This window comes from Carcharodon carcharias, chromosome 17 (assembly GCF_017639515.1).
Source record: "Carcharodon carcharias isolate sCarCar2 chromosome 17, sCarCar2.pri, whole genome shotgun sequence".
Lineage (NCBI taxonomy): Eukaryota > Metazoa > Chordata > Chondrichthyes > Lamniformes > Lamnidae > Carcharodon > Carcharodon carcharias.
Window position 1 is genome coordinate 17,263,502 of NC_054483.1, and position 13,310 is coordinate 17,276,811.

Below are 13,310 nucleotides of genomic sequence, written 5' to 3' on the forward strand. Positions count from 1 at the left end.
ATTGTTTTACAACATCAGTTACTGCACTGCACTAATTAAGAGCTGAATAAAGTTTTTATGATAACATGTTGTGACATGTTAAACAGATTTTCCCGTACTGAAGATACTTGACTTTTGCTGAAGTGGCGAGGTATGAAAACACTTGCACACAATTGGATTTGGGTTTTGTTTGAGTGCCGGTCCCTGGGAGGGTTTTGTGAAATTGTGCAAGTTTTTTTCCCCGGACTTGGGCTGGGTTTGCATAGTGGAGATAGTGCCAGGCCATTTATTTGTCACACAGTCGTCAAGGGTTTGTTCGACCTACTACAGCAGCTGCTGCAACGTGCTGAGCTCCCTGTCAGAGCAAGCACACAACTCCGGTGATAAAGTGGAATCTCTCAGCTGGGCTCAACTGATAATGTATCAGAAATGAAAAGCTGCAACAGTATTGGACAATTTCTCCTGGATGGTCACAGGATGAAGGCACTGGCTTGATTCTCCAGCTCTCTTCACTAGAAGCTTAGAGTGTGTTAACTTAGAAGGAAGTTGTTAAGTATGGGGAGTGTAACAGGCGAATGCTCAGAGCAGAACAATCAATACTCAACTCATGAGAATCACACCAATTTCCGAAGTACAGGGGATTATCAGCAAATTGATTATCGACATTTGAAACGAGATTATCAACACAGGTAATAACGTTCATAGATATGTTATATTAATAGTTGTTCAGAGTTCAAAGTGTAGTGTCTTTATATAAATCCGATGGCTTCAGACATTTTCATGTTTTATAATCTATATAGGGACTGGTTAGCTCAGTTGGCTAGATGGCTAGCTTTTGCACTGAATAATGCCAACAGTGTAGGTTTGATTCCCATTCTGGTTGAAGCAGACTTGGGTCCTGCCTCCTTGCCTTGCTCCTAAGAGTGGAAACAATGGCAAAACACAACTATAGATTATATAAATTAGCCTTTTGAAAAATATTGTAGAATTCTGTGGGAACCTTACGCCATCAAAAAATTTATTTCGCTTAAGTACTCAAGACGGTCCGAATTAGAAAACCTGCAAACTACCTATTGAGCTTCAACATTTGGACTGAGCAAGGTAACACTGTAATGCTCTCAGTTCTTCAGCACCACAGGTAAGGGGACAAGTCAGCTCACCAACCACTCTCCTGCATTGCATTTTTGTTTGTTCATTTAGTAGAAGTCATGATGTTGCAAAGAAACATATTCAAAGTGAGCGATAACTGCAACATGGCACAAAGCTTGTCTTGGATTTAGTTTAGTTTAGCAGAGTTGCCTGAGCCCCAGGCTGAAGCACGACTTTGCTTGGCTGAGATACTTAACATACCACAGCATTCTCATTTATTTAATACTTTTAACACTGAGTAGCATGAGCAGCTGCCACCCTACAGAATTCTCTGTGATATATATATAACGAGCAAAGAAGTTCGTAAAACAGAAATTAAATGTATAGGCATGGACCATCCTTCAGGCAGAGTGATACTTTTTTTTCAGTTAAATCGTAGAAAATGAAATAATACTAAAATGCAAAGAAGAAATATTTGAATGTTGACCTGGCTGTGGTAATGCAAAGAGCATTTTTTAAAAACTGTAGAATGTGTTTAATTGTTCACTAAAGAACTATACAGTACCTTAGAAATCTCCAAAAAGAAGCCAGACACAGAATGCACAGTAGTTTGGGGAAGAGAATTGCACATCACAATGGAAAAACTCAGCAGGTCTGGCAGCATCGGCAGAAGAGAGCACAACTGATGTTTCGAGTCCTCATGACCCTTCAACAGAACTAAGACTTAGTTCTGTTGAAGGGTCATGAGGACTCGAAACGTCACCTGTGCTCTCCTCCACCGATGCTGCCAGACCTGCTGAGTTTTTCCAGGTATTTCTGTTTCTGTTTTTGTTTTGGATTTCCAGCATCTGCAGTTTTTTGCTTTTATCCACATCACAATGGTTTGAACACGAAAAGTTGACCTCCATGCTGCACACTTTGTGTCCGTTCAGATTATTCTTTCCATCAGGTTCTGAATGGTAAGGATTGGCAGAGCCTACTGAAATTGTGCTCGAGAGAATTAACCTGAATATGATTCCCAGTGGAAATACTGCAGGAAAGTTTGCTTGTCATTTTCTATTTTTGTCTGTTGTGTTGCCTCAGGCCCAACATCAGTTCTGAGGTTACACAAAATGATTAGCACATACTTATAAAATTCAACTTTGATGAACTGGTTTCAATTTCATTCCCAAGTCTGCTCGTCTTTAGTTGGCCCAGTTCAGCTTTCTGGTACAACAATGCAAAATAAAAAGAAAGACTTAGATTTATATGGCGCATTTCACAATCTCAAAACATCCCAAAGAGCTTTCATGCCATGAAGTACTTTTGAAGTGTAGTCACTATTGTAATGTCAGAAACACAGCAGCCAATTTGCACATTACACAAGCCCATAAACAGCAATGTGTTAACGACCGGATAGTCAATTTTAGCAGCACTGGCTGTGGGTGAATATTGGCTAGGACACTGGGTTAGGACTCCCTTGCTATTTTCCAAAATAGAACCATGGGATCTTTTAACGTACAGTTTAATATCTGAGCTGAAAGATGGCACCTCTGACAGTGCAGCACTCCCTCAGTGTTGCACTGGTGTGTGAGCCTCAGTTTTGTGCTCAGCATTTAGTACGAGGACTTGGAGCCCACAACCTTCTGACTCAGAGCTGCGAGTGCTACCAACTGAGTTGCATCTGACACTCCAAGTAGCACCCTTCAGCCACTGTTCCAGCTGGTGGTCTGTCTGCAACGTCGAGGAGGCTGACCACTCAGAATCAGTCCTTTACACTGTGTTATCAGGGCCATTGCCATTTGTGCTGACTACCCATCTACTTCTTTGTTCTCATGGTCACTACTCAGGGGCCTGACCATGCACTGATTCTTTGTAAGCAATTCTTCCCACCGTGGCCTAACCACATTATATCTGATGAATGGCGATCTCCTCCCATTGGCTTGACTAAGTGCTGCTGTTGGTCTGTTATCAGAGATTGTCCCATGATTGTACACTGGTGCTTTGCTTTGACTGCATGTATGAGTAAGCAACTAAGAGCACTCGGAATATTTCAGACATGTCAAGTACATTTAAGAAACATCTTAGTTTCCAAATTTGCTTGTGGGATAAATGCTGTGGCCTCTAAGTCCTTATTTCTAAAGAATCTTTGACTGCTTATACCTTTGAAGTTCTTGGGACATTTTCTACAATAAGGTGTTATATAAATGCAATTAGGAGTTGAGTTTGCATCGCCATTGATTCTCAAGGAGCATATTTTGCTGTTGTTATTCTACTGTATGATCATCGAGTACTACTGAATAACAAAAGCATTAGGGTTCAGTGTGAGTTTTTTTCCCCTTTTTTCTATTAATATTTTCCCCTGAAAGTGTTGACTCTTGTTGAACAGCTCTCTGGGCTTTTGATGTTTGCTTTGCTAAGACAGAAAAGGCAGGGGTTTCAGTTTTTCCTACCCCTCTGATTGATGCATCCAGGAGGAAGACAGATGCTTGGGGATTTTCCGTTCAATCTGCCCACCTTTTTTGTATGAACTCTACCATTTCCAGTGATGGGTTGGCAGTGGAGAATGTGCCAGGCTGAATCTTCCTGACTTGTCGTTGACAGACAAATGACGTGTTTTTTTTATTTTTCATTCAAGGGATGTGGGTGTCACTGGCTAGGCCAGCATTTATTGCCAATCCCTAATTTCCCTTACCTTATTGAACAGCTGCAGTCTATATAGGAATACCCACAGTACTGTTAGGAAAGAAGTTCCAGGATTTTGACCCAGTGATAGTGAAGGAATGGTGATATAGTTCCAAGTCAGGATGGTGTGTGGCCTGAAGGGAACTTGAAGGTGGTATTCCCATGCATCTGCTGCTCTTGTCCTTCTTAGTGGTAGAGTTTGTAGGTTTAGAAGGTGCTGTTGAAAGAGCCTTGATGATTTGCTGCAGTACATTCACTGCTGCCACTGTGTGTCGGTGGTGGACGGAGTGATCTTTGAAGATGGTGCCAATCAGGTGGGCTGCTTTGCCTTGGATGGTGTCAAGCTTCTTGAGTGCTGTTGGAGCTGCACTCATCCAGGCAAGTGGAGAGTGTTCCATCATACTCCTGACTTGTGCCTTGTAGATGGTAGACAGTCTTTGGAGAGTCAGGAGGTGAATTACTCTGTGCAGAATTCCTAGCCTTTGACCTGCACTTGCAGCCATTTTATTTATATGGCTGGTCCAGTTCAGTTTCTGGTAAATGGTAACCCCCGGGGTGTTGATCATGGGAGTTCAGCAAGGCAATGCCATTGAACATCAAGGGGAGATGGTTAGATTCTCTCTTGTTGGAGATGGTCATTGCCTGGTACTTGTGTGGTGTGAATGCTACTTGTCACTTAATAGCCCAAGCCTGGATATTGCCCAGGTCTTACTGCAAATGGACTCTGACTGCTTCCATGCCTGAGCGGTTGCAGGCTTGTGTAAAAAGGCTTCTGTAAATTGGAAAGCACATCTTCTGAAGCTTCTTTTGTGCACTTTAAATGCTGCATATGAAGGCTACCAATATGTCCAGCATTTTCCCACCAAAAGTGGGGTTCCAATTTGTTTTTGGCAGCTGAACTGAAGAGACGCCCCACAGCCTGCAATGTCACAAATTGATTTTGCCAGGGCCCTATGGTGGAAGCAGAGGACACCTGCTTCCTGTATTTAAATAAGCAGAAAGTTCAGAGGTGTACCTCCACCACACAGACCAGGATTGAATCACAGACTTTCCAGATATGGGTCAAGTACTTGTTGGGCACTGAGTTGCTTGGGGAGTCCCTTACTATATTTGTATTCTAAATTGCTGTGTCAACTCCACTGTGTTTGGATCAAGATGGTATTGGCAGTGGGCCTGGTTTTCAATTGGAAATTACTTAGGAATAACAGAGAAGGAACATACCAGCATCCGTTACCTCACTTGGGGGGTGGAGAAAGAGAAAAAGTTTCTTTTTGAGGCGTCGGATAAGCCGAAGGATAAAATGAAACTGGGGGCACGCGCAGATTTGAAAAAGGGTAAAAAGAGAAAAAGACTCGAACTCAAGCTCTGTCGAAGGGTCATGAGGGCTCGAAATGTCAACTCTTTTCTTCTCCACCGATGCTGCCAGACCTGCTGAGTTTTTCCAGGTAATTCTGTTTTTGTTTTTGTTTCCGTTACCTCACTGCTGAGTCCTTGGATCAGCAGGGGTGCATTCAAGAATTTCCAAATTTGATAATCCGAGTTAGCAGATACCAACGCTGTATTTAGGGTCTCAGGTTAATGTCCATTTTACAAAGATAAAATTTGAACTGAATGTTCAATTCAGAGTCACAGGGCAACATTCAAAAGCCGTCCAAAACTGCTCAGAGCTTTATCGTGTATCCTTACATTGCATGGGAGACTTGAACTGAGAATAACAATCTGGCAAAAGTTAATCTGTGATTTTCAAGTTGTGCCCAGTACCAGCAAGTTGAAGTCATTAACATATATCAAAAACAGCAGTGCTCCTCGAAGTGCACCCTTGGGAAAACCACTGCACACTTCCCTCAAGTCCAAAAAACAGCCATTCACTCCAATTCTGTTTCCTGTTACTTTTATTTTGTATCCATGCCACTTACTGTTGCTATTATCTCACGGGCTTCAGTTTTGCAAGAAGCCTAATATGTGATACTTTATTAAATGCCTTTGGAAAGTCCAATTACACAATATCAACTGCACTCCCCTCAGCCATCCTCTCTGTTACCTCATCAAAAAGACCAAGTCAATCAAACACATTTGCCCATAACAAGTTCGTGCTGACTCTCCTTTATCTGTCCATACTTGTCCAAGTTGCTGTTAATTTTCTCTGAATTATTGTTTTCCACAGTTTCCCCATTGCTGGCGTTTAGCTGATTGGCCTGTAATTACCGGGTTCACCCTTCTCAGCTTTATTGAACAAAGATGTAAATTTGCCATCTCCCAGTCCTTTGGCACTAATTCTGTGTCCAAGGAGGATTGGAAAGTTGAAGCCAATAACTTCACAATTTCTACCCTTACATCCTTTGAATGCAACTTTGAATGCAGCCTGGATGATTTGTCCACTTTAAGTGCTGCAACCCTTTCTGGTAACTTCTGTTCACCTATTTTTATCTCACCCAGTACCATGACAACCTCCTTGTTTACTGGAACTTTGGCAAGAACTCTCCTTGGTACACTGATGCAAAGTACTCATTTAGTACCTCAGCTGTGCCTTCTGCCTCCATAATAAATTGCCATCTTGATCCCAGATTGGCCCCACCACTCCTCTGACAAGTCTTTTACTATTAAAGTGTCTAAAAAAAAATTCCCTGAACCACAAATTTGTTCTCGTACTGCCACTTTGCCCCTATTTATTTCATTTTCATTTTTCTGTACTTCATATATTCAGCCTCATCTCTCTTGTGTTGTCAAGCTGACATCTTTCGTGCACCTCCTTTTTCTGCTTCTGTGATCAAGAAAGAAGAAAAGAATAAAGTAGATAATTTTAGACCGGCAACCTCTTATGGATAGTAAAAGGATTGCTAGAGCTCATAATAAGGGACATCATTATTGAATACTTAGAAAGGTATGAAAAATTCACCTGGATTGGAAACCTGGGATGGAAAGATAGTGGTACACATAGAACCCACAGTCAGACATGACTGACGCTGTTATGTACAGTGCCCAGAGTCTGATGCAATGAAGACTGTTACATACAGTACCCACAGTAGGACAGGATGTATGCCGTGACTTAGAGGACCAAAGTGGAACAAGACTGAGGCTGGTGCATACACTACCCACATTGTGACAGGAATGGTACCGGTGCATACATTGTCCCATAGTAAGACCCATACAGCTGCATACAGTATTCACAGTGGAATATACAAAATTATTGTTTTCCCAATCGAGACTTTTCCACTAGTTGTCACTCTAGCTTCCCCTCCTTTGAGCTCCCTTTTCTCCCAAATGCAACATGAAAGGCAGAGGGAACTTTCTCTCAAATCGGCGACAATATAATTCACAAAAAACAGTACTGAGTAACTTCCTTGGGTATTTTATCTGAGATCAGCATGCCCTTAATGGAAGCATGTCCTGCTTCTGAGGAAGACTGTGTTGTAAATACTGAGTCTTGTACCACCTGGGCTGCAAAGTTGACCTGATTTTACTTCTCATTCCTATTTCTGTGAGTTCAAAATAGGATGTTTTTGTTTTTGATCTGCAGAATTTTTGTGAACAGGAGCCTGGCGCTTGAGAAGATTAAATGTTTTGGATTTGACATGGACTACACCCTGGCAGGTAGGGAACATTTCTTGTTACCACCAGCTAAACTTCATAACTTTGCCCTCCCCATTGGCATTTTAGGTGAATCTGCACTGAGCTAGTTAATCACAACCAGAACTGGAGTCAGGGCACAATAATTAACCTCATTCAGGGACAGGAAAGGTCAATCTGGTTTCCTGGCCCTGATTGGTGTTTGGTGAATCTACAGATAAGGGTAAGGACAAAGAAAACCGCTGACAAAATCTGTCTTGATTCAGAAATGAATACTGGTCACTTTGCTAAGGTATTGGAAGAGAAATGACCTGCACCCCAACAATTTACAGATGAGAATAAGAAAAAATGAATGTTTTACAAGAAAAACATATGGTATCTGCAGAATAATTTATTGCCTAACAGAAAAATCAATATAATTCATGGTTACAGTGCTTCGAAATAATTACATATTATTCGGCTTGAGAAAAAATCCACTGGTTACGTTTCTAAGTAAATGATTAATAATAGATCAGTAAAAACTGAAAAGGAGCACTTCACTGAATCATCTTGATAGTGTTCTTTATTGCATTGTTATCAGGCTGACCTTAACTAATGATCGATGAATAATAATGCTGTATATGCACTGAAATATGCTTCTACTGTACAGTTTACAGATCTCCTGAGTATGAAGAGCTAGGCTTTCAGCTGATGATAAATCACTTGGTTTCAATTGGATATCCACAGGAATTGCACCTCTACACATATGATCCCACTTTCCCAACCAGGTAAAATCAGCTTCCCAGTTTACTCAGCTGTGGAGATTGTCTTACTCAGCGCCCTTTCTTTGCAAAGCTGCTACTTGTCTTGTTTGTGGTTATTCCTGGGCTGGGATTACTGTACTAGATCACAAATGGGATTGTGTTACACTACTCTGTCACTTAGGGTTTCGTCTGCAATGTCTTTTCTGTCGGGGGAGGTGGGCAGTTACAGAGGTCATTCTGCTTCTCTTATAAATACATAAGGGAAAGAAGAAGGATTAATTATTAATTAATTATTTACTATTAGGTTAACCTGCAGTGTCAGAGATAGAGAGAGATTTGTAATTGAAACGCTTCCATATTTGAAGCTTCAAAATAAAACAAAAGCAAAATAGTCCAGGTATATGATATGAAATAAGGTGCTACTCGGAATACTATGAAATTTACGAAGGACGTTGAGTTATGTGGTCAGTAGTTTAGTCCTGAGGAGACAGAAAATATTGAAATCAGCCTGGAGAAATGGTACAAAGAGCAAGGAATGGCAAATGCACTTTAATGTGCAAAAGTGTAAATTAATGATATTGGTAAGGGGAACAAGGACGATGTGAATACAATGGTTGATCCTCCATTGATTGTGCTGGAAGAAGTGGTATATTTAGGGGTATTTGTCATTCATTGAAAGCAGCCACTGTTTATCTGTTAACAAGGGGAATCAAGTGGTCAGATGCATCTCATCAGTACTTGATTGTAAATTAAAGGAAGCTATTGTAAAATTTTAACTAATTGCTGAAGCCACACTTGGCATTTTATGCTCTCTTTATTTTCAAAAAAAGCTATAATTCATCAGAGGGAATATAGAAAAACATGGTAAATTTGATTGGGGAACTTAAAAATCAAAACTGTAAGGATAGATGGTAGAAACTTATTTTGTTTTCAATGAAAAAAGAAAGGTTTGCATTGACCTGGCACTTTTATGACTTTGGAACATCCCTAAACAGCCAATTCAATACCTTTAAAGAAGAGTCACCGTTATAATGTAGGAAATGTGGCAGCCAAATTGTGCACAACTAGCCTCCAAAATGTGACACTGACCAAATAATCTACTTTTAATGATGTTGATTGAGGGATAAATCTTGGCTCTTCCTCAAAATAGTTTTACAGGACCTTTCACATTAACCTCAGAGAGGGAGAGCCTTGGTTGAAAATCTCATTTGAAAGGCGGTACCTGTGGAAGTGCAGAACCATCTTAGTACTGTACAAAAGTGTCAGCCTAGGTTTTTGTGTTTAAGCCGCTGACGTGGACTTGAACCTTCTGACTCAGGCATGAGTGCTACTCACCGAACCACAATTGGCACCGAAAGAAAGACGGATAAGGTCTTACCTGATTCAAGTCATAAAAATTATTAAGTGTGAATATTATAGCTGTAAGGAGGGTTTCAATTTAATATGTAATCCACAGGCTGGTGGTGATAGATTGAGGACAGTGAAGCCTTTTTCTAGCCTAAAGAATCACAGGTGTTCTTTTTCTCAATAAGTGATTCATGCATAGAATGTTTTCCAGCAATTCTAAGTCATTAAGCTCCTTTTAAGTAAAGCTTCTATGACTATTTGGTGAGAAATTGAACAGAAGGTTGTAAAGGTAGATTGGTTATTGGAATATCTGGAGGTTGTTGGTTGATTTGACTGGTTTAACATACTTTCCAGGGATTTTTAAAAATCCATTCACAGGATATGGGCTTCACTGGCTGGGGCAGCATTTATTGTCCACCCCTAGTTGCCCTTGAAAAGGTGGTGGTGAGCTGCCTTCCTGAACTGCTGCAGTCTTACTGGTGTAGGTACATCCACAGTGATGTTAGGAAGGGAGTTCCTGGATTTTGACCCAGCGTTAGTGAAAGAACGGCGATATATTTCCAAGTCAGGATTGTGAGTGGCTTGGAGGGGAAGTTCCTGGTGGTACTGTTCCTGCCGACCTGCTGCCCTTGTCCTTCTAGATGATAGTGGTCGTGGGTTTGGAAGGTGCTGTTGAAGGAATCTTAATGAATTCCTGCAGTGCATCTTGTAGATGGTACACACTGCTGCTACTGTGCGTTGGTGGTGGAGGGAGTGAATGTTTGTGGATGTGGTGCCAATCAAGCGGGCTGCTTTGTCCTAGATGGTGTCAAGCTTCTCAAGTGTTGAGGGAGCTGCACTCATCCAGCTAAGTGGGGAGTATCCATCACACTCCTGACTTGTGCCTTGTAAATGGTGGACAGGCTTTTGGGAGTCAAGAAATGAGTTACTTGTTGCAGGATTCCTAGCCTCTGACCTGCTCTTGTAGCCACAGTATTTATATGGCTAGTCCAGTTCAGTTTCTGGTCAATGGTAACCCTCAGGATATTGGTAGTGGGGGACTGTGTTCATGGGTGGTTGTGATAATGTTTTGTAACTTTTGAGGAATGGAGCTCAATGGGCTTTTTCCTGTTCTGTGGGTTCTTACAGAGGTATGTAGAAATCTGTGAAGCAGGAGGAAGAGACAAAGGAAGAGATCTAAAAAAGGGGAATCATGGATCAAAAGTTTTAATGGGGTTCCAGAAAATGAGATCTGTAAATAGAGCGTGAGAAGAAGTTGTGAACAGGAATCCAGTGGGTCAGAGTGATCTCTAAATGGGACTGCAGAAGGGGTTTCTGAAACATGTGTTTTAAGACTGTGGTCACCTCAGCAGATGAAAGAGTGAATGAGAATGAGGACTGGAATTAGACGACCATTTACTGAAGTGGAAAGAGTAGGAAGGATAGACAATCCTTGAGAGAATTGCCTTCACAAAGAATATTTCAGTGTTCTGCACTCAATACAAGGCCAGTGATTGGGTTGGGTAACTTGCAGCAACAGCCCAGTATGATAGGAAAAGCAGTTGCCCAAGGGCAGCAAGTTGAATGTAGAAAAGCGGAGATAATGGGTGATTAGAATGAAGAATGGGCTGCTGGTTCCTTAACAGTGAAAATGATAGAGCAACACAGCACTTGATTGATTCCTGTGAATATATCTTAACATTTTGACACATTTGCCCAGTTCTTCAGCTTACACTCTGCTAACTCTACGGGATGTTGCCCGCAGCTCTTGCCAGGTATTTGCAACAATTCCTACATTGTAACTACTTTGCATGAGTTTAGCTGTCATTTCTTTGGCTTACATAAGTGAACATTTGTAGGCAGGAATTGAGCAGAATTCCATACACATACGTTTATGTATTATTATTCATTAATGTGACACTAGCTCCAAGAATAGGAGCATGATGAGCCCATGTTCAGAGGATACCCTTCATTCAGAGTGGAGGTCAAATCATGATTGCTGGGTACAGCATTATTTGTTTAGCTATCCAAGAGTGACCTCAGTATCGTATTCATGTCCAGCATGAACCCTTCTCTTATCTCTTAAAATGTAACAGTGCAAACAAAGTTTTGAGCATACATTATACAAATGCCAACACTTACAAAACAATTTTTCTGGTTCGCATGTTGGAATTGTTTTAACCAAATAATATCAATGGTCCAATTAGCATTGATTATAAGAGAATCTAATTGATTTCAACTCGGTGATTCACATTCTGGTAGATCCTAATCACAGATAAATAATTGACATGTCAAGCCCAGCTATGTATTAGGACAAGAATATGAATTATAGAAGTAAACACTAAATGAATTTGAGATGAAAATCCTTCGTATAGCTTTACTGAAGGATCAAAATTCATAACATGATAATCCACATTTTGTGTTACATTGCATAAAATACCAGATCCAGTGCAGAGGAGGCAGCAAGATCAACTTGACACTTGATATGCTACACCCACACCACATGTATTGCATGTTCATATGTCATGTGTATGTGTAGCTGGATAAATCTCCCACCTTGCAAGGCATGAAGTAGATATTCGGCACCTACAGCAGCACATCTATGATGTATTGAATGTACAAAGAATACATGGTGGTGTTGTAGGGATTAAATTTTTATTGGTAGTGAGACACAGGGGCACACTGTGACAATGTGAGTGAGCAGGAAACACATTTATGGGGTTTGACCTGACACACATAAATTGTCAAGGTGATCTTGATGTCACTTGATATTGTGAATTTCAATCCTTCAGCAAAGGCATATAGAAAATGTATAAATTTTGTTGAAATGTTTGAAAGCAATTCACAGTGTTGCTACATCAAAAAAGAATTCAAGTGCATAAGTCAGTTGAGCAGCTACCAATGGATGCTAATGCTGTTGGGCTTTTCTCATGTTTGATCCCAAACTGAATAGTGGCCACTGAAGGACTGACTCTGATCTGAAGTTGGACTCAGCCCCATTTCAGGCCTGGGTCAGCATATTTCCTGTGGTCTTGCCATGCCAGCATCTGACTTAGTGTCTGCCTTCAGCTCCTTCTTGCATGCTTCCACCCAACTCAGTCCTGGCTTAGAACCGAGCTTTAGCTTTGTTTTCTCTCTCTGCACTCAAAATGATGACAAATGACGCAAGCCTCCCTAGTCTGCTCCAAGGCACTGTTAATCAATCTATCTTATATTTTATTAGCATGAGATTATTTTAATATAATTTTATTATATATTATTTTAGCCATTTTTAAAAGAACTCTTTGTTTCACTAACGAGACCTGGAAATATTGTCTTCTTTGTTCATTTTCCTGCCATGAGATAAATCATTGGGTGACACATTTCCATCTTTGCCATTTTAATTGTGGGAATTGTCATCTGACATTTGGGGTCTGCAGACCTCTGTACCACAAACAACTTCATCAACTTTGCTAATTTTATGGAATTCAGTAGCTTCGCCCTTTCAGCAGCTTTCTTGGTTGGACATTTTTGATGGTGTGACAATGAATGGACTTTTCAAATGAATCTGGAATTTCCTGCACAGCTTGGCTTTATATTCATCCTGCCTGTCATTGCTGTCTCTACTACCAGAGCATTACAGCTGATTCCCTTTTGAAAAGTTATTAACATGCTAAATCTAAATAAATTCAACAAATCGCTTTGGTTTTATACTGTTGTAAAATTTAAAAGAGTATCAGTGTTTGTTCAAGGTATCTTCCAAAAATAAAGTGCTAAATCTTTGCAGCTTTAGAGTTTGCATTTGGAACCAGAAATTTGAAAAATAGTAGTGGGATGTGGAAACTAAAATACATTTGCAGTAAAAAGCGATCTGACCCTCAACTAATTACTGCTTGTGGACTAAATTAATTATTTTTTTTGACTGCACAACTGTTAGCATCTTATGGCAAACCTCCATTTTAA

General features: G+C 40.6%; 1 protein-coding gene across 7 annotated transcripts in view; it reads left to right on the top strand.

Moving 5' to 3' along the window:
* Positions 1-346: 346 nt before the first annotated feature.
* The window catches only part of LOC121289817 (cytosolic purine 5'-nucleotidase-like), a 58,741-nt gene continuing 45,777 nt past the window's right edge, over positions 347-13,310 (top strand). For 3 of the 7 annotated variants that reach the window (XR_005945654.1, XR_005945656.1, XR_005945655.1), the window contains exons 1-3: positions 347-668; positions 7,250-7,323; positions 7,949-8,066. Coding sequence is in view for 3 of the 7 variants with exons in the window: in XM_041209686.1 (XP_041065620.1) it covers positions 535-668; positions 7,250-7,323; positions 7,949-8,066 (326 nt within the window). In the remaining 4 variants the exon portion in view is untranslated. Of the gene's footprint in view, positions 669-7,249; positions 7,324-7,948; positions 8,067-13,310 lie in introns of those variants that run through there. The other 4 variants (XM_041209686.1, XM_041209687.1, XM_041209685.1 and 1 more) reach the window with 4 other exon arrangements.